General features: G+C 34.9%; 1 protein-coding gene across 2 annotated transcripts; it reads right to left on the reverse strand.

The window, feature by feature from the left end:
* Positions 1-1,598: 1,598 nt before the first annotated feature.
* LOC120522996 (POU domain, class 3, transcription factor 3-B) lies at positions 1,599-21,852 on the reverse strand. Of its 2 annotated transcripts, XR_005632547.1 has the most exons (3): positions 19,843-21,852; positions 18,910-19,545; positions 1,599-1,935 (listed from the first exon to the last, which is right to left on the reverse strand). XR_005632547.1 is itself a non-coding variant. In XM_039743883.1 (2 exons), exons 1-2 carry the CDS (start codon positions 21,079-21,081, stop codon positions 19,432-19,434), a joined length of 1,353 nt encoding a protein of 450 aa, XP_039599817.1. In that variant the 5' UTR covers positions 21,082-21,852; the 3' UTR covers positions 18,554-19,431. The 2 variants fall into 2 exon arrangements, 1 of the variants encoding a protein (XP_039599817.1); XM_039743883.1 differs by lacking the exon at positions 1,599-1,935 and having other exon boundaries at positions 18,554-19,545.
* Between the last annotated feature and the right edge of the window lie 519 nt (positions 21,853-22,371).

A 22,371-nucleotide genomic window follows, 5' to 3' on the forward strand; every position in this document is an offset into this window, starting at 1 on the left:
CTATTTACCCTCGACTATGTTCCTAAATTTGGACACTAATTGGCTTAAACGTTGGTATCTGAATGTTTTACACTGATGAATAATGCAAGTCTCTGACCTATATGCATTCTTGGCCTTTTGGATTACTGTACATATGTCCACTTGTGGGTCATTGACTTCTTATATGTTTATGCAATGGATCATGTGGTTCCAATTAATGATACACATGGTTGCATGGCCTAATCACGTTGCTAACAGCCTTTGCTTTTACTAGACCCTTTTCAAAAAAAACCCAGGATAAACATCACTTCTATTTTCTTTTCAAAGCATGTATTCATTACCCTTTTCTGTTTGTCTCGAGGCCACTTCGCTGATACAGCTTTCTAATTGTGTTTTCCTGTATATACTAGGTTTTTAGATAATGCTTCTAAATATTTGGAAAAGTCATAAATGTTTATACTATATATTCATTAATTTTCCAAAATTACTATTTGCAGCACCGTCTATCCCAGCTGTACTGAGAACAAGTTGGAACCAACTCAATATAGGCCACTTCATAACACACTCACATATATACCCACATTCACATACTCAAGGCCAATTTCACATTTAGGGTAAATTGATAACAAAGCTATAAGATGCTTTACTAGAAATCATTCTCAGTCAGACATGGAGAGAAAGACAACACTGTGTTGTGTGAAAAATATACAACACCTGCAAGAAAGATATGAAGATGTTTTCCTTCGCTTTAATATGTTTTCATTTAGTTTTTACACGTTCTATTGATCTTGTAGTTTATCAGTTAGCATGTGTAAATAATTCTTAAAATAACACAGGGAAGAGTGTACAGGAAGCTTCTCACTTTTTCAGTGGACAAATTTTCTGAATCCCTAAATGCTCTAAGAAGGTTCCAAGTGGTGTCGACATGAGCATTTTAACTGTTTACAGCTGCTTATCGGCTCTGACTTTATTTTGTGAAAAGGGCTGTGCAACAGCTAACAAAGAAGTTAAAGAAGATGTATTTGGTTTAGTTAATAACATTTTAAATTGTAATTCCAAAGATCATGAATCCAGTCCCCATCGCTGACTCACTGTGTGCCACAATGAAAATTACTTAACCTATGACTGCTCCAGCTCTTTAAATATGGAAACAATTGTATCACATACTTGTCATTTTTTAAATCACATTGGATATACAGTCTCAAATCTGCGTATTCAAATTCACCATAGTTTAGTTAAATAAAATACACAATTGTAATTTATAAAATGCACAATGTAGTTGAATATTTCTTAAAATAAATTTATATATGACTTATAATTTACTTTAAGTTGTTCATGCATGTACCACTGTCAAACTTACATATGTATTTCAACTTTAAGAATTGAATTTGACACTTAACAACTCTGAGTTTTGAATGAATAATATATTTATAATATAATAATTTATAATATATTTAGTCAGACCAAAGTCAGCATGGTTCCAATGTAGCCGGTCATGAAGCTCATAATCACATATCATTCCCTTCTTCTTTAATCTTTACCAGCCCGTCCTATTGCCATATCTTTATTTCTAATAAGCCAGTTTTCAACACACATGGACAATGGAGACAGTTATCTGTAAAAATCAAAGATTTATTGCCAGCCTCATGTTACAAGGAATTGAAGAAACAAAGTAAGCTGAAATAAATAAATTGAAAACAATTAATTGTAAAAGTCACCAATCAAGAACTCCCAAAAGCTTGTTCTACTATTGGAGCAGGATATGTTCTTGGATCTAAGATAGGGTTTGGTGTCTTCCACTAGCTGTTTTTCTTGATATCCACTTTGCACTCCAATGCTGTGCACAGGTGTATATGTGCAGGATATCATGGGACTCCATGAAGATACTGGGCTCTCTTCTGCTGCACATTCAGACCCATCATCATGTCCAAGGCATCCCCTGCTGTTTTTGCTGACCTAGAAAGGAGAAAAGAGAAACATACCACCAAGTGTGGCACCTTGTATTCAGGTAAAGCTGGTCCTTATCTTACTGCCACCAATTTCTATGGCACATTAGTAATCATATTGTCACTTGTACCAGTGAAATTCTTACTTGCATGTTTGACCAACATGTAATGCATTGCCTCTTCCCAACACCTAGATAGGTAGATCGATTGACATATAGGCAAGACATCATAAAATGGATAGTTGTGTCAGGCTCTCTTTCTCTCTATGGATATTTCACCTCATTCAGAGTGGTAATTATTACAGCTGATCTTACTCCTCATCTCCTGATACTGGTATCCTGCAAGAACCAAATGAATTCACCAATGCATAGCATACTTTTGCTGAACTGTTTGCATTTAAACTCCTAACATGAGCAAAGGTACTCCCAGTCATAGTGCTTGTCTTCCAGTCTTAAACTCTCTGCCAGCCTGTTAAACCCTAAATGTGATGTTCATGATAAGTTCAATAAAAGGTGTGATCTGAAGACATTTAATAAACTACAAAACTATATCATAACACAGTTTTCCTGAATAAATTCAAAATTAGCATGCATAATTGTGACTAACACTTTTTTTCTGGCAGCTTTTCTCCACTGTAAGCATAAACAACGGTCATTTATTTAAAAATGTATTTAAATATACAAATTTAAATATGTCTAAATATATTGTATATTATCAATACATACTGTATGTAACATATCCTGGCCTTAAAATAATAACAAATGTACAAAGGCAAATGAATTAAAATTTTAAGAGAACTTTCAGTTTTGATGATCTGGCATACAACTAGAAGTCCATTCATCCATTATCCAACCCGCTATATCCTAACACAGGGTTATGGGGGCAAACGCCACCGCCACACAGGGAGGACCCGGGAAGCAAACCCCGGTCTCCTTACTGTGAGGCAGCAGTGCTACCACTGTGCCACCATGCCACAACTAGAAGTTTAAATGCAAAACAACAGAGTCTCGACTGCATGTCTTGAAGTGCTTTTAAATGTTCTAAGCATACTGTAATAGTCTGTTGTGTAATGGGAATTGTTACAACCATAATTTCTGACTGATTTTAAACCTGAATTACACATATAAGGAAAAGACTTGTGACAATGACATTTTTTTCTGCAGTGGAATAGCTGATTCATGTAGTAGGATAAGATTTTATTTTTAAAATCTCATTATAATAAAAGTTTCCGAATGGAGAAAAACAATCACAAGACCATTTACTAGGAGGTTGCATTAAGCTTTAAATTGGGGGCAATTCATCTTCATAAAACTTTAATAATTTTTAAAATACTGAACCACTCACACACAATGAATGTAAAATTATTTTTATCTTTGGTATGTTATTATTTAACAAAATTTTAGCCGTTTAGAAATCCAGTCGTGTCAGGGTGTGAATGAAATGGGAAGGTTAAATTGGATGTTATACAAATTGTCCTGTAGATAACATGAGACTAATACATTAAATTTAAACTTGACAAATATATTCATGTATAACCTAAAATAATTGCAGTGTGCATTTCTAAATATTATTTGCCTTGTGGGTGTAAGTGTGACTGGTACCTGTGACTGTTTTCTTGTCCTCTACTGTACAGTCACACACACACACAGTATACTTTATATATACAGAATAAAAAAAATTTCATTTAGTTATGCATAAAACATGTTCCTTTTTTAAAATATTTACTATAAAAACTGATTTAACCTGTAAAAATTCTGTTGTGTATATATCACCAGTATAATTTTTTTCATATCTCAATAAATAAATTAATATCTAATTTAAATTAAAGCAAAAAGGTTAACAAAAAGACTATCAGCTAAGGCACATATTTCTTCACTTTTCATTGGAATATATTTTAAAGGTAACTTCATTGGCATCGCACAGAGTCCCGAAGCTGTAGTGTGTTAAAAAGTACTGCAGTGTCAGAACGCACTGTTTTCATATGACATCGAGCTGGTGCAGCAGCAAAATGTAGCTATTAAAAATTCAAATTAATCTCAGATATTTTACCTCTAGTTCAAAATATCTCATTTTGCACCTTTATTTGTGATTTATAAATACCTAAGAAGTAGACTATTGTACTTTACAATGAATTAACAGTACTTACCTACCAAATATATGGTAGGTCTAGAGAAAGTGCTATGAGATGTCTATCTCTTCTTGATCGTAAGCAGGTCTTATTCTTATTCTTGTGTTTTCTGTGGCTCATTGGCAAGTTAGCTAGTTCATTTAAGCAAACATCGAATCCCACCGTGTAAAAGGGAGGTGTGTTGCAGTTCGATGAAAATTATTGTAGAGACCTGTTTGATAAAAGGTGTTTTGTGTACAAGCAAAATAATCCGTTCGATCTGCCCAAATTCTCTTTTGCACTCTGCTCAGTGTTTTTTACAGTTTACCAGAAGTGTAGGTACACCAAAACATTTCATTGCCTTTGAGTACCTGGCTACATAGCAGTTAGCCTTTTGTTAAATTATTACTAAAAATATTAATGTTGATGAGAGGACAAACACAAGGTGGTGCTTACCAGATGACACAAGAAAACAACATTATGATGTTATGGCAAGGAAAGATGAATGTTTAATTTATGTCATTCACTGGTTAATTTTTATTAATTTATAAGCATATTTATTTTGTTCGCACCATAAACCACAATAGTGCCTTTATACCTAGATGCTACTTAAAACAGTAGAACTGCAGTCTGGCATGAGCTCTTACTATACACCACCATTCTCTGTTGGTATATCTTGAAATGTCGAACTTCGTTCATGGAGACATAACCTTCTGAATTTGTTAAATCCACATTCACGAAAAATTTGGTTTCTGGAAAAATAAATTTGTTAAAGAAGACCATGAAGTAAAAGAACGTGGTTGTAAAAAAAGGAAGACATGCAGGGGAGGACAGTGGGCTCAATGCTCCCCACAGCATTCCAGCTCCAAATAGTGGAGTATCTTGTACTGTCTGCAGTGACTAGCTGACTCTCTGGTAGCACACACTTGACAAGGTGGAATCCTGCCTTGGTCTTGGACCAAAGTGCTCAACAGGTTCTTTCATTAAACAAGGCATTAGCATGACCAAATGAACACATCAATAAATAGTAAGGTGAAAAAAAAATGGTAAGAACAGCAGAGGAATGCTTATGGAATAAATATTTGTAAGTATTCAAGGTTTAATTAAAGGTGAATCATGTAATATGTGAAAACAATGAGAATACAGGTCAGGTTGGGGAGCATGCACTAGTACAACATGTTGCCGCAGCAATTCATGCTTTATTACTCTGCTGTATTTCAGACTTCTGTGTTCTTCCACTTTGATGGAGTTAGCATTTGAAAACAGTTAAAGAAACAACAAATTAGGCTGAAAAACTGAAAAGCATTAGAGGCCAGAATCTATGGTGCATGACCCCTAATAATGTTTTGGTTAGTTGTGATGAGATTTGCAGAGAATATGTGTACCATTAGGTAAACATTGAGCTAGATCGAAAAAGAATCATGTTAACAAAAATATTTCACTGAGCTTAATTAATAGGTATTCTGTATTAGTTTACATTTTGCATTTTTACCAGTATTTGTGAAGCAATATCTTCAAACGATTGATGGTATGTTTCCTAGACATAAGGAACAACTCACCTAAACAAACACCCGTTTAGCGATTGTCTAAAGCAAACTTTTGAGTGTAAAGTCAATGTGCAGCTAGCAGCCTCAGATGTAACTAAGGAATCGTGGATTGGACTTCAGTACTTCACGTACCACACCCTCAGACAAACGTCCACATTTGCACATTCCAAGCCAGTCTGTCTAACATGCATATCTTTGGGATGTTGGAAGAAACTATGAGGACATGATAACATGGGTAAAGTGCGCAAACTACACTTAGACTGTAAGCCAAGTTAAAACATCTGGTCCTCAGAGCTGTGACGCAACAACATTAGCCCCCAAACCAAAATGCGTTACACATATTTTCATTTCTAAGTGCTTTGGTTTTGATGCTTTTCAGTGTAGAAGTATACATTTATTGTTTCATTTTCATGACAGTATATCCAATCCCAACTGTCCAGAGATTATCTCAGCAGTCATATGGATGAGAAACTAGGACACACACAGTCATGGCGATATGCTTAGTAACATCAAACCATTGTGTTTAAGCTGCCAAAGGAAATCCACAGGAAAGTGGTTAACATTTGCAAAGTTCACAAAAACCAGGAATGGAGCCTTGAGCTTAAATACTTTTACCCACAACTAACCATTCTTCTCACAACAGGAAAATCTCTATTCTTTTTTAATCGTGTTTATAGAAATTACTAAAGAGACCACTCATCTATATATTTTCATGGGTAGAAGAACATTGGACAGGATTGACTAAAACTATGATAGGCAACCCCATGGTATAATTTCCTTTTGAGTAGCACTAAACAGTTCCAACAGTGCCTTTTTAATTAAATAATTTAATCTAAACTTTGATATGTTTTCTTTTACTATGCTGACATTTTTTTTCATTTTCCTAGGAGCATGTTCAGTCCAGTTGACTTAATAAGGGATTGCGGTGAAAACAAGCTTGTGTGTTTAGTAAATATGGAGGTCTTCACAAATCACCAAGACCATAGGGAGTGATAATTTTGTTATATTTTAGAAATGTAAAAGGTCATGAGAATTGAGAAAGCATCTGTAATTTCATATATAGCTCTTCATGTGCTCTAAGTGTGACACAAGGATAGGAAACTACCCATACTGGTACTTCTTTTTATGTTCACAGTACCTGAATCAGTTTTACAGGGATATTCACTTATATTTAGATATTGTCAGGTTATACTTCTAACCCAAAGAAGATAATAAAACTCTGAAGGCCGCATTTTCCATTTTTGGCATGCTGTTAAATAATGGCAGTCGCAAATATAGGTTTTCTTTGCCATTTCGGTGTGCAGATCCAAATCATCATGCTCCCAGCTGTTTGATGTGTTCTTTTTGCTAGAAGGCTGCTTCCCTCTGGAGCTTCCATGTTTGAGCAATCTCCCAAGCTTTCAGTCAGAAAATACTTTATTAAAAGAGTATTACTCAAGGATTAAATGCTTCATTTTCTTTTTACCTTTGCATCTGTAGGCATTCGAGGGGGAACCAAACCTGATCACCAAGTTCTCTGATAATAAAAAGTACAGCAGTAGATCTAATAGAATGGCACAGATTTCCATTCTCTGCCTGGGTAGATTATCTATAATTGTCCATAATAAGCCAAGTAGACATGTGATTTTTAAAAATTATACCTTTAAAAGTCAAACATGAGAGGAATCTGCCACAAATGTAATTTTACTCAGTAAAGTTGAATAATTGAATTTTAAATTATACATCTACAGTGGATATAGTTACTTCTGTGTTTTTTTTTTTTCTCTGGGTGTAAAGCACTAATGTCATGATACACAAACCACTTTAAACTGAGCGCTGCTCTCCAACTGAATAACACAGCTGCAATCTCTCGCCAGTAGCAGCTGCATGCTCATCCTATTGATAGAGATATACTCTAAGCATGAAAACTTTTCAGAAAACACCAGCTTCATCACATCTGAGGTTGCGTGGTATTACTGGGCTATGCATTACCACAGGGAGCAATTTATAAATATGTAGCACTGCTCACCACAGCAAGCTCATTAACATAAGATGTTTTGTGCTTTTAGCTCATGAACTCCAAACTACATGAACTGAGAAATCCCCTAACACTCTGAATTAATTAAAAAAAAAAAAAAAGAATTGGTTAAAGCTCTAACATTTTTTCACACTGCTATTACTAACAGTTATGAATTGAAAAATAGGACCTAGGCAAATATTCTATACACCTTATTTAAAAAAAAAAACAAGGGTTTTTGAATGCTCTTAATACAGTGTTTAGCTTTAACAGATAAAATACTTTGTTTTCAAATCATTCTGTATTCATAGATCTGCTTAAGCCAAGCAAGTGCTTTAATATATAAATACCCAACCTATAATTCTAAACCTTGATACCAATATATAGTTGAATAGTTTAAAATACAAAAAGTGCAATAATTGTAAATGTCCCTCTCATCTACATTGTAGAGTAGGAGCTAAAAGTAATATAATGAATAAATACATATATATTTGCACACATACACACTTTCACATACTTATGTAACAACTAGTAAAAAGTAGCATCCATACTATCTTTCTATTTATCTCTATACTGTACAGCATATTCAAAAGTAAAAGAATATCACACATACAGGCAATCATACACATTCACAACATACATTACTTAACCATTTCAATGATTATCTCATTATACATATACAACAAGCTGGCAAGTATTGTTTCTTATTAGTATATTGTGCAATGTGATATGCTGGTCATCAGATACTGAAGATACACACTCAGTTGAAATTTAAATAGACTGCATGTTTAACGTTGACCAGTTCAGTCTGAATAATTCAAAATGTTCCCTTTCTGACTTGCACATATTTGGACTGAAATGTGTTGTTTGGAGATTAAAGACCTGGCTTGAATGTAATACAGTTATATTTAATTTTCCAGTAATATGTGAAGCAAAATAATTTCCAGTATAAGTCAGATTTTGGTGTAATTTGCTAATGGTCTTAGAGATTTTTTGGATTTGTGACAACAGAGACAGATTCATTTTAATATAATTTTTTATTTCATCTTTTTCAATCTTTACTATACACTAAACTGAAATCTATACTCACTCTGTCCTTTTTATAACTGAATAAAGGACACAGATCTAAACTGAAGGTGCTATTAAACTCTGCTGTGGAATTTTAAAATGGTGTCTGTTTTTAGTATAATAATCTGGGAATAAACATAATATGTCCTTTTTAATACTTTTATCAAAATAAAACTTCGTTAGAGTAAGTTTCTGTTCATGTTCATTCATTACTGTATTTTCTTGAAAATTTACATTAAAAAAATTCGTATACAAAATGTGGCGACTTCAATTTTTAAGGACTGAATAAACGCGTAAACGGGTGGCAAATTGATTTCACCGACTAATCGTCAGAAAATCATATATATATATATATATATATATATATATATATATATATATATATATATATATATATATATATATATATATATAGGTTTGATCTGGTTTGGTTCTTTGTGTGCGTTTGCATTTTCAGTTCCATAATTCTACACTTGCTTAGTAAAAACAGCGCACTGACCAAAAGACATTTGATGACGCATACTGCTGTACCTTCTTCTCAAGGACAACGCAGTCTTATTCACTAGTTAGCCTATCAAAAACAGTTTAATGCTGACAAACAAATCTGCTAAATTATGTGCTGAAACCAATTCAGTGAAGAAGATGTACAAAAACCTGTGGGGCTTCAGTTTTAACTCGTATTTTTTATAGAATAAAAACTAAACTACGGTGAATATATACAATATAAATATATATGTATTTAGTATCCTTTAAAAATGAATAGGGTAATAATAAGAGTCGTTGTAAATAGAGTTTGAAACATAAATCATGCTCTTCATACATTCGTTTTAAAATACTGACTTTAGTTACGTATAATAAAGTTTAATCTATCTATCTATCTATCTATCTATCTATCTATCTATCTATCTATCTATCTATCTATCTATCTATCTATCTATCTAAACATAAGTGTAAACTGAAACGAATGAGCAAGCAGTTTAGGTAGTTCGAAGCCTGGAAGCGCTCAGCACCGAGCTTTGTGGGACTGGACAGTTAAATATAGGTACACCGGACTACTTTCAACGGGATAAGAACGCATCTTCAAACTTTCTAATCGTCTGCTTAGTTTCCTGTTACAAGGTAATAAAATTCTGTTACTTTTAATGTAACTTTTAGGAACTTGGAAATGACTATGCATTGAATACTTCAATAGCAAAGAACGGAATGTTAAAGCCAGGTATCAGGTTTACGAGAATAAGTAAAATGAAAATAAATATGAGAATAAACTTAACTTCCCAATCCAAGCTTTCCCAAGCTTTTAAATTATATATATATATATATATATATATATATATATATATATATATATATATATATATATATATATATATATATATATATATATATATACAGGAAAACGTGTAAGATAAGTCCATCCTAGTAAATGTGCTGCTGGGAAGAGGTTACGCAATACGGAAGAAAGCTATAATTCTTTAAAGCCAGGTTTTCGTTAACAATCAAAAAATAGTAGTAATTTAAAAAAACACTGACCAATGAAATGAACAAATAAATGCATTTAGACAATGATTTATGTATTATAAAATTAATTAACAAATACAATCATTTACTATAGTTAAAGCGCCTTTAATTTCAAAGGGTTGTAGTTGTCATGTTTCGTGAATCTCTTAAAAACACAATTTCTCGGTACACCTACAGTGGATGTTGTTGGGCAGGGCAGACAGGTTGGTGGTGGAAGTATCGGCGTGCGGCACGTGCTGTGGATGGAATCATCTTTGTGAATGCATTGGCTAGTGAAATGTGTTCGTTTTATTAACATTGATACAAACTGGAAATTGTCGCCATAATCTTCCATATGTTAAAAAATAAAGACTGGCATTATTACAAGAGAAATTGTAGTATTTGTTATTGATTACCATGTTCTTGTAAGTTAAAGAAAAACAAATTCAGCGCCTTTTTAGAAAAAGAAAAGTAGCTTCTATTCCCTTGAAGGTGTATTTTGGAAAAAGAGCATCTAATAAACCCTGGCATGAACTGTCGCCCTGCTCAGGGGTTGTATCGTGTTCTGCAGTCAGTGCTGCCCGGACTGGCTCCGGCCACTCACGACCCTGAGTTAAGCGAGTTTAAGATAGTTCTGATATTTTATGGTAGAGGATTAACAAACAATCAACATGTATTCCTGTATGAAGCCGTATCATACATGTGCGTATTCCAAAACAAAACTTAGGAAACTGTTCGTTTTAATTCAGGGCAGTTGAAATAGCTTTTCCTTATTTGTCATCTTGGAATGTTTCAAGGTGATGTATGTAAGTATTCTGCTTTTCAAAAAATATACGTTTTACATTATACTCCAAAACTAGACTCAGTTTGCGCTACCTGTATTGTACAGGCATTTCTTTTACAATGTAGTTTTTGTTACTGTGTCCAGCAGGTGGCAGCAAAGCCGTTTCAAACATTTTCACAAGCGAGTACGTTTCTACACGTTGAAAAAAAAAAAAGAATTGGTAAGACTATTATGATTATTTGCATTAAAAATGTAAAGCACTTTAGATTATACTCATAATTTTAAGAGGAAATTATACTGTGCAGTATTTATGACCGTTTTAAAATACTCATGTAATTCTTCTTTAAAAATAGAAAACAATATCTTAAAATTAAGTGCATATTACCAAAATAATTTTCCATTCTGTAACATTTAGTAATAAAAACAACACGGACCAACCACTAGGGTTGAAATTTTAAATGCAAGCAAACAGATAGATTTACCAGTCAGTAAACCTTTTCAAAAAAGGAATAATCAAAACTTCAACGACAATTGTCATAGAGAAATGTCGAATTCGTTTCATCCAGTAACAGAAAATATAATAACATTTTACTAACTGTCCTTAGTGGAAACGGTAACATTAATTTTAAACTTCCCTTTTTTTAAAATTCAAGTTGTCGATATGTAGTTTATTTATTCAAAAATACCAAGAGCTTGGATTTGAATTTGGAATGCAATTGTAACTGTGCAAGTAAATGATATTCCTTAAAAAAAACTTCACAATATAAAAATAAGTATTTTTTATCAATGATATTAATAATACTGAAGAGTAGATACTGAAGGTTTTAATTTCGCTGCGATTTTACTTTTAGAAATGCGCTTTTTTCTCATTAGAAATGGGAGGTGATTAGTGACTAGTAAACTTATGATACAAAAGATTGTATTAATATCCTGCAATCGAAGTTTCAGTTTTGATGGCACTAATTCTCTTCTTCTTTGATGTCAGCTTTCTGTACCTTTTTATATGTGTCATCTATCCAGCGTTTTCATCCGTCACAGGCAAAAGCTTCAACTAATGTTAAACTTTTCAGTAAAAATACAGCGTTGAGAGCTTTTGACTACAAATGTCATCAAGTGCAACGTAAGGTGTGACTATATAGTTTTTAAGTTTTCTGTATTCTTTTGTGTCCTGTAGAAGTTTAAGAAAGTGTGTAGTAATTTGAACTTGGGATGTGGCGTTCGACTCTCAAGGATGCATAGATGTTATTATCAGCTTAATACTGAAGTAACTCTTTGGATTCGAATAGAAATATTATGGATTACAAAGTTTTCTTTATTATTATCATTATTATTACATTGTTTTATTACAAGTTCGCAATGCCAAGCTTCTTAATGTAGATCTGTGAGGAAGAATAAAGAAAATCTCACATTTGTTAAACGAGTGATGTGTGTGTTGCTTTCTGCATGAGCAAAGCCTGCAAGTGCAACGTTACATTGACTGAAGTTCAGCGTCTATTTTACTAGAAGGCATCAATAAAATCTTCATTTTGTAAGGACTTTAATACTTAAAAATCCTCAAATAAAAATCAAAAATTCAAAAAAAGTAAGGTTAACAAATTGAAGAGGAAATTAACATTAGTTTTATTATTATTATTACTTTGACGCTGTTATTATAAACCGATGACAGTATCGATTTCTGCAAGCTAGAAATATTTGTGCCAAAAATAAACAAAATATTTTTTCTTATTTTGTTTCGTTCACACACACGCATATATATATATATATATATATATATATATATATATATATATATATATATATATATATATAAAAGCACATGGCATTACAAACCCCAGCGCCATAAAGATATAAACTTTAAAAATGCTTGGACGGAGACAGACATAATAATTTGGTTACCTCATCATCTGGAGTACACTAGAAGCAGATATATCCATATCCATAACACATTATTAGCATGCACGTTCTTTGTGAAGTATTCCTCAACTTAGTTAATTAAAATTTCATGTTCGCTGAATGTGTTCGATATTGCCTTTATTTAGCTTAATATTCGAACATTTCCCCGTTCAACCAAACCGATTCAGGCCTGATATCTAGTTGAATTAAATTAACAGGCACTCAAGTTCATATGGTGAGTACAGTCACACAAACTTACTGCGTTATACCATTATTGTAACATTTCTTTTAATTGTTTTTTCTGTAAGTTTCACTTTGAAGATGTTCTGTGTTTGCTATAAATTAACACATGTAGGTCAAAAATAAAAGCAAGTTCAACGGATTATGGATATTTTTAAATTTATTACTATTACCACTCGAAGAAATGCTGACAATAATTTTAAAAATAGACACGTGACTACACGATAAAATGTATGAATTGAAGAATACAACCAATGCCACTTGGGTGGGTGAAAATTCGTGTCAGATCTTTGCTGATACCACTAGAATTCTGGAAGAATGTTATTGACATTAGAAATTGGATAATCAGGTGGCTAGTAGGCTTATGATGCCTAAAGATAATTAAGGGAAGACTCGGGTCCTGTTTATTAAAAAAAGAAAAGAAAAAAATAATTGAAACTGTTTTTATTGATTCTGATGTCGATATTTCAAATACATTCTCCAGCTTACTGTATCTGTCTGGTCTGTTTAATGGCAAACGCGCATATTAAACGTATTACCCTGACTAAATAAGAAAAGAATAGTAAATGTGATTTTAAATATGAAGAAATTAGTATAGCCAGCACTATTAAACAACAAATCGCCTCTAATTGTATTTAAGGAATAGAGCAATGGGGATTAAGGAGTGGAATCGCATTGACCTGCTTCCTTATAGACTGTTACGTGTTCGCCACGATTTATTTCTACATAAGTCGGAAGCCTGCATTCATCTAATTTAATAGCAAGCTTTTGATTAAAACGTTACCGTTATAATGGTTAAGATGGTTTATACATGTAAACTTTAAAACAGGCGCATTTATAACACTACTTTTGAAAATGCGTAAAGCTAGGACAGTGACACTAAGGATTTTAAAAGTAAACAGCAAATAAGTTAAAAAAAAAATGTCAATCTAGCATATTGTGTACGCGTATTTTGACCATTGTGGGTGGCGATTTTATTATTGAACACTGAGAGGTTTCGTGATTACAGGATGACATAATTTGAAATACTTTTTCTTTCCTTGTAAGTACAACCTTAAACTTATCAATGACTACAAACTTTTCTAAGAGCTGCTGCCTGTTCCAGTTGTCGCCAGAGCTATATCGTTTGAAGATCAAACAGGGACGCATATTTTGGGAGTTCAACAGTGATGAAGCTACACTATCTGACCCTTACTCTGCATTTTATGCATGGTAGTTGAGGCACATCATTGCAAATGAAGATTAATTAGCATTACGCATGCAACGCGAAAATGACTCCTGGGTGGTTTTTATAGCATCGTGACACACCATAACCATTTAAAAGAGTTAGCTCCCATTTGTCAGTAGCAGTGAGTGAAAATACTTTTACAAGGAGCTCACGCCAAAACAATTCAATTTCCTATTATTTAGACTCCATAACGCTTTTTACTCTTCGATTATGAAATGTGATAAAATGTCTTTTGGTAAGAGACGCAAAACAAAACCGACAGCCTAGCGTCGAGATCTTTGAGATTCATCCGATTCGTGCAAGCGAGTGCTATATGTCTGTGTGTTCAGTGTGTATGCGTGTGCTGCAGTTATGTCGAGCCATGTTAAACAGCATCGACTGGCTTCATGTTTGCATTCTTCTGTCATCTACACGAGTGTGGAGGCTGTATGTTACATAGATGCGATTATCTGTAAACGAATTTCAATCATCACTCACGGTAGATGTGAACTGCAAACAAAAAGCACACGTGATCTTGCATAAAGCATTATATTGTTGGACATGCATGTTCCTTCTCGAAGTTATTATTTCCATGTGGAGTCTTTTCGGGCGAACTAATAGAAATTTTGCTCACTTGGATTTTGAAATTGGAATGAATCCGTAATATTCTTTGGATTACCACCATTCATACAATAAACGTGTGGGATATGTACTTCCTAGTCCAAAGATTCATAAATATTTACTTAACGGATTTACAGGCTGCTACGAGCCAGGGTAAAATAACTGGATTCAAACAGATCTTTAATTTTCTTTCTTGCAAAACACACTGGGAAGCCACATACTGCACTCGGTTAGGGACAGATGTGATGGAAGGATTGATGAATATAGTAAAGGTGCCTTCAAAATTAGCAAATCTACTAGAAAGATATAGATTAATTAACAAGTGAATAAATAAATTAATTAAATAATAAAATAAAGAAATAATGGTTTATGTATTCCATTAATTGTCGTACGCATTATAAAGTGGTTTTGCATTTATAACTTATACATCTAAACTATTCTGCACATATTTCTCACAGTCATTCATGTTATTCCTTTCCTTTATAGACAGAACATGTTTTTCTTTCACATTATGAATTTCACTTCAACTGCTGATTATAATAAGGGTGGGTCTTAACGACCTGCAGTATCCTTTTGAAGAGACAGCTAATAGCTTAACAATGCTGGAATGGTGTGAGGTACCATTTCAACTCTTAGGCAAAGACGCATCACAATAGATTGTACTACAATTAATATAAAATGCATTTTTGATTAAATCTGGAATTGCATTACAAGACATGATCGTACCTGCTTTAGTTAGGGTGCTACGGCAAATCTCTTAAAATGCAAACATTAATTTAATGAGTCAATATTTACTTACTTAAACATCAGTGGAATTGATTTCAAATTCATAGAAAAGTTTATGCGAATATACAGATAAACGAATAAACCACTGAATGAATTTCAAATTTGCAAGCACATAGTTGCAAAGATATAAAATGAGTCAACATGCTAAAATATTTAAAAGAGTAATCGGAAAACATTTTGATAAAAAAAAAAAAAAATCAACTGTAATGTTTTACAACTCGTAGTCACCCAGAATCAGGCTATGCAAGAGTGGCATATTTATTAATGAGAATACAAAAGCTCGCGTATTACTTGAGCGCTGCTTCAATTTAGTTGCTTAGCAACCAGTGTATAGTAAATCATCCGCGAAATTTGAATCTTAGGGAAAGGGTCGTGAATTTTGTTGAACTACGACCTCGACAGAAGCCTAAAGAAACAGGCAGCTCTTGGTAAATTGTAATATTTAGCATTGTCTATAAAAAGTCAGTTAGGTACACATGAATATTACGATTACGGCAGTGTTCTCATTAATCGTGCCTAACATCTTATTTTATGTAATGCAAACACACATTTCACTTAAGCTGTGTAACGTTTTGCACTTTAAAGGCAATTTGATAAAAGTTTCAAACCTAAAAACGTTTCATAAACCACGAAAAAAATATACACAATAATATTAATATTAATAGTAATAATAAGTGGCGTAGTCGGTTAGTGTATTCACGTTTTCCCCGTTTCAAGACAATATAATGTATATTTATTGTAATTAAGTAAGTATAATACGATTTATTTCAAATTATAAAGGAAGCGGTGTACTCGATTACCGTATTCAGTTTCACTGTTTCAACACAATATAATGTATATTCATTATATTTATAGACATATTACATGCCATTATTTCAAATTATAAGTACATTTACTCTTATATGCAATTTCGTAAACGCAGAATACTTCAGAATATCCAATATCTATTCATATTTTAAAACGAAAACGAAGGACACCTCAGTTATATTAAGCCAAAAATAAGCTCAAGAAGAGCTATTTCGGGACTAAAATACTAGAAATACGCCAGAAGAAGGACATGTGTGGTAATGTAAGCAATACCTGTGCCTTATAGCGTTCATCGGCGCAGGTACACTAGGTACCTGTTGCTCTCTTTTAAACAAGTGCATTCCGAAAAAAAGTGGCTAAAACTGTCCAACCAGAGCATTCGGTTACCAATACTGCCCGCTTGATTTACCTAGCAATTGCGTCACTACCGGTGCGACCCTAATCTGTCAGCTGAGTACTTTAGTTAAATTGTGCTAAACAAGAAACATTTGAATAAGCTAAACAAAAACTAAACAAGAAACATTTGAATTTTATATTTAGTCATTGTATAAAATCTGTAAGCATTAATTTATATAATAACTTACTAGAACTGCTAATACGTTATCAGTTACATTTAGAAATGATACACACTTAACAACACTCACTGCATTAGGAACCATTTAATACATCTTTCTAAATGCATCTGTCTGTATGTGTTTATATATCTATCCTGCGTTACAGTATGTTTGACATACCTTTGTTATGGGTAAATCTGTTTGAAAACAAGTGGCGAAAGTATTTATACACACTTTTGCTGCTATGGCAACTGCATTTGTGTACATTACATATCTAATATTACTAGAAACCTTGGATAAAAGATCTTTGAATTATTTTTATTGTTATTGTCGTTGTTGTTCTTAATTGCGATTACTAAATACACCTTTCTCCGAGCATAAGCTTTGTGAAATACAAATTGCTGTCGCAGAGGAGTCCCATATCCTAGAACGTTAAAGATATAATCAGTATTACCCGTGTCAACTGAATTTAACACGTTAGAAGAATCAACATAGGGCTCGTGCGGTTATATTTTTAACAACTGGGTAAATGTTAGATTTTATATCTATGCAACATTATGGGAAAAATGATTACTATAGATGGTTAATAACTGGAAACTAAGTACCGTAAAAGCGGTGTTCAGTGGGTCCTATTTATTATATTTTTGTATATTATACTACTGCATAAACTTCGTAAAGTTGGCATGGACAGAATAAAGGCCGCATACTGTAATACTTAACAAGCGTGCATAACGAACTAATTGAGTGTTTTATTAAAAAGAGGCGATGTTTTAAGAATTACTCAAGTAAAAGAGTATTGGGAATGTCGCGCTGGTAGATAGTGAGCCAGAATAATTTTAATTAAATGTAGCAGAGATCGTTTTAAAGCGGAGCCTGAGACAGAAAAGAAAAAAGATAAAACTATAACATAACTCATTAAACCTGACGGGGACATTGGGGTACAGGATAGTGCGTTGATTCCTACTGTTTCACATGTATTGCTGAGAAAGCTTATTTCGTCTACACACACACATACACACACACACACACACACACACACACACACACGCACACACACAAGCAGCACACATGCACACACACACACAGAGCGTATTGCTGTTAATTTATATGGAACAAACCTTACATGATTCTAACTGATAAAATATATCAACAGATACACATTGCTATTAACCGTTAAATTTTACTTATGACACCGGTAACATAAAACTGCTAATATTTTCATTTGTTCGCTTTGTTTAAATTGAGCAGCTAACACAAATGTGTGTTACATAGTAGGTTAGCAACCACCGACAGAAAATCAAGCAGATCTCAATGCACTTTCATGTTTAAATTTTTTTTAAAATCCTTTAAAAACAACTTCCACCATTTCAAATGAAAAAGAATCACGGCAGACACAATGCTCTTCGCATTTGTTTTAAAAAAGTCATTTTTAAAAATCGCAAATAATATAAAATAACGTTAGTAGATTGCTGCAACGAAAAAATATTTTCTGCGCTATAATATGCACCACAGACAACCACGTTTCATTCTAACAAATTTATTTTCTCAATCATTTCTTACGGATTCACTACTCAAATTAAATTACAATCAAATTATCACATCAAAAGATACCTTTAGTACCTAACAACTGTCCATGTTTGCAGCTCATTTTGATTTGTGCTCGTTTCGAAAAAATAAAATAAAAACCAAATAAAAAATAAACACGTAATACAAGATTTGGGGAAAATAAATTACCGTTAGCAAGAGTTCATAGGTATTTTGAATAAAATATTAAAACAAGTCATTTTGATGAAAATATAAAGTAAATATTTTAGATCAGGATCCGATCTATTGAATCTATATTGCCGTCTTTGAAAAGTCTGTTTATTAAAACCTACCAAAAACACTGCTTGGAAATGGCAGTATTACAGAATTTCATCCACAGCACCCATTCAGTCAAAACTTGGCAACGGATTTCTGGGAGAGGAGAAATTCGGATAAGTGCATCTGCAGATGGCCATTCTCTCTTTTTATTAAAAAAAATCCATTATTATGATCTGTCCATAAAATAAAATACAATCTTCAAAAGTGGTGATCTTTTAGATCTAAGAATCTGGGGGAGGGGTAGGTCCTATAAGAAAAAAAGAGTTCATGGTCTAACAAGCCCAATCCATAAAATATAATCATGCAGTCCTCTTCTCACGTCTAGCTTGAAGCTTTACACGTATCAGCATTCTTCCACATTTTCAGTTGTTCTGTCAAATTATTTATTTATTTTTGTCAGCTTGGCTCCTTAAACTTGTATAGTCTGTTCTCTTTATGTAGTGCCTTATGCCTTTTTCTCTCTTCTCTCACATAAACAAGCAATGAAAAGGAAGGATAAAAAATTCACTTCTTACACTTGGTTTGTCTTGATGTTGTTAGTGTGCCAAAATTACCTGGTGGATCGTACTTGTAGCGGGTACCCTCTGGTCACTCGGATGATTCGGCCCAGTTAAACTTGCATCTTTTAAGTAATCTACTAAAAAATGTCCCTGAAAGAAAGAGCAGACAGAACCTTTTAGGTTAATACATTTGAGGCCCTGGGTGTAGTTAATCGATGCGATTTGGGGGGAAGGGGGGGTCCTAAAAATATAAAACACATCTGCAGTCTTATTTATATTCCCTCTCACAATCACAGTATAAAAAATGCTATCTTGTAGATAGTCTGTGTCTTATATCTTATTATTTTATCTATAAAACAGTTTGAATTTTTGTAATTTTTTTTATTCTATGTCTCACTGAACACTGGTTTGCAGTCCGTGGTGGGGGGGCGGTGTGTCTGCACTCACATTGCCGACCTGCGCGTACACATCGTCCGGCGTCTGCTGCACTCCCGGAGGGGTCATCCTTTTCTCTTTCTGCCTCCGATTGCAAAACCATACCCTGACAACTTCTTTCTCCAACTGAAGGCTGTCCGCTAGTGAACTGATCTCCTGGGCTGAAGGCTTTGGACATTTTAAGAAATGACTCTCCAGTGCGCCCTTGACGCTCACTTCGATAGAGGTGCGCTTCTTTCTCTTCCTGCCTTGAGCTGCAATTTTATCGATGCTGGTCGGGCTCCCGGTGGATGAATCAGCTTCCTCCAGCCATTTATTTAGCAAAGGTTTGAGTTTGCACATGTTTTTGAAACTGAGCTGAAGCGCCTCGAACCTGCAGATGGTCGTTTGGGAAAACACATTGCCATAGAGGGTACCCAGCGCCAAGCCCACGTCCGCTTGCGTGAAACCCAGCTTGATACGCCTTTGCTTGAACTGTTTGGCAAACTGCTCCAAGTCATCCGAGGTCGGCGTGTCCTCGTCTGAGTGTGGGTCGTGGCTGTTCACTCCACCGTGATGCTGCTGCTGCTGGTGGTGCTGATGCTGATGATGGTGATGGTGATGATGGTGACTACCATGATCCAGTTCTGGAGTGTCCCCTCGTACCAAACCAGGGTGCACCAAGCTCTGGCCTCCTGGTGGCGGGCTCAGCATGCCGTTAACAGTGAATCCCCCAGGCTGCGAGTAGATCAGGGACTGTTGTTGCTGACCCCCGCCTATTGACGGGATATGTGCTGCAGTGGTTGCTCCCCAAGCTCCTGGATGCCCTTGATGTGGACCCAGGTGTGGGGGCCTGTGGTGCAAGGCTGTCCCAGTATGAAGATCGTCTCTTGCCGAATTGTTTTTGACGTCCTGCTGTTGCTGATGCTGTGGGCTACCAGTCATCCCTACGGGGCTGGACGACCAAGGGGATCCGGCTTCGGCTGCTGCCGCCGCGGCAGCCGCGGCAGCAGCGGCGGCATGGGGTAAGGCTGTCACCCACTGATGGGCATGGCTCAACATATGGCCCCCGTTGCTTGCCGCCATGGCTCCCTGCATGAAATCGCTCTGGACCATCTTAACCGTTGGATCTCCCCTGTATCCTGCAGAAACCGAGGTTACAGCAGCGCTACCAGTCTGCATGCCACCCCCTCCTGAATCCGAGTGCACAACTGAACCTGACGAAAGGATAGTATTGCTGGGGAGGTAAGGGTTGGAAGCAGCCGTGGCCATCCCTTTAACCCCGTATCAACAGTCTCTTAATTATTCCTCCTCTTCTTCAAGAAGTTTTCTTTCAGGTAAACAATGATGTCTTTCACATAAATTAACGCTTCACTTTGAAAGTCCCGACAGCTTTACTGGGTTCTACGCTTCTTGTGTTTCTTCTTTTCCTTTTAAGCGTTTTCGTCTTGTATAAATCGGGTAGTAGCACAAAAATAAATGTAATAAATAATTTATTCGAAATACGGATTGAAGTAAAATGCAGCAACACAAAATCCACGTGAAGAAAATGACTCGTTTTTCTGTTGAAAAAGTAAATGAAGAAAAAAATACTGCAAACAACAAAAGGTAAACTTTCAGTTTAGATCTGGCGTCTTTGTTCTGGAACACCTTTTAAATTCTCTACACATATAAAAAGAAAAAAAAAAGTTTTGTCCGCTCCAAACTTCAAGTGTTGAGGAAACCTCAGACCTTTAACAATCTTTCTCTCACTTGAGCAAAATAAAGAAATCCTTAGGTTTAGTTCCTTCTTGATTAGGGATAAATTGAGAGGACAGTTCGGATGTTCAGAAAATCTCCTTTCACGTATTTATTTGCAGTGGAGCGTTTTCCCTTTTATGCCGTGATTTTATTGCATTAATCGCCGCTTCTTTGTTCTGTTTTGATGTAAACCTGCAAACAGCTAACTCCAGTGGAAGTAGAGCCTTGCTTGTATTACAGTACTGTGATGGTTGAACCGCTCGCTTTCTTTCTCTCTCTCTCTCTTTCTCTCTCTCTCCCTCTCCCTCTCTCTATCCCCCGTCTCTCTCTCTCTCTCTCTCTCTCTCTCTCTCTCTCTCTCTCTCTCTGTCTATCCTCGGCTCACTCTATCCCCGTTTCTCTCTCTCTCTCTCTCTCTCTCTCTCTCTCAGAGCGCAGGGACTCTCGAATGTTTACCCTTTGCCAGACGCGCACACACCGTCCACATCTTTCCCCAAAATACAAGGAAGTCGAATCAGAGGCTCCCGTTGATTGGCTACCTGCTGTGCGATTGACAGGTTTCGAGCCCGGGCCCGGTCTTGAGGCCCCCCTTCCGGCAGTTCCAATTGGATGCTTTTTAATTTAGACAAATAAATAAATAAAGTCAATATATATATATAAAAAGTAAGAGCGATCTTAGGAGACCTGGTCTCCAAATGTGTTCTCATAAGTATTTGAAATCACAAATTAATTTTTGGGAAAACAAAAAATCACTATATTCAAATGACTACAATAAAAAATGAAAGGTTAACGGTGCCTGTATTAATAACTGTATTTCTTATT

Source organism: Polypterus senegalus, chromosome 2, assembly GCF_016835505.1.
Source record: "Polypterus senegalus isolate Bchr_013 chromosome 2, ASM1683550v1, whole genome shotgun sequence".
Lineage (NCBI taxonomy): Eukaryota > Metazoa > Chordata > Cladistia > Polypteriformes > Polypteridae > Polypterus > Polypterus senegalus.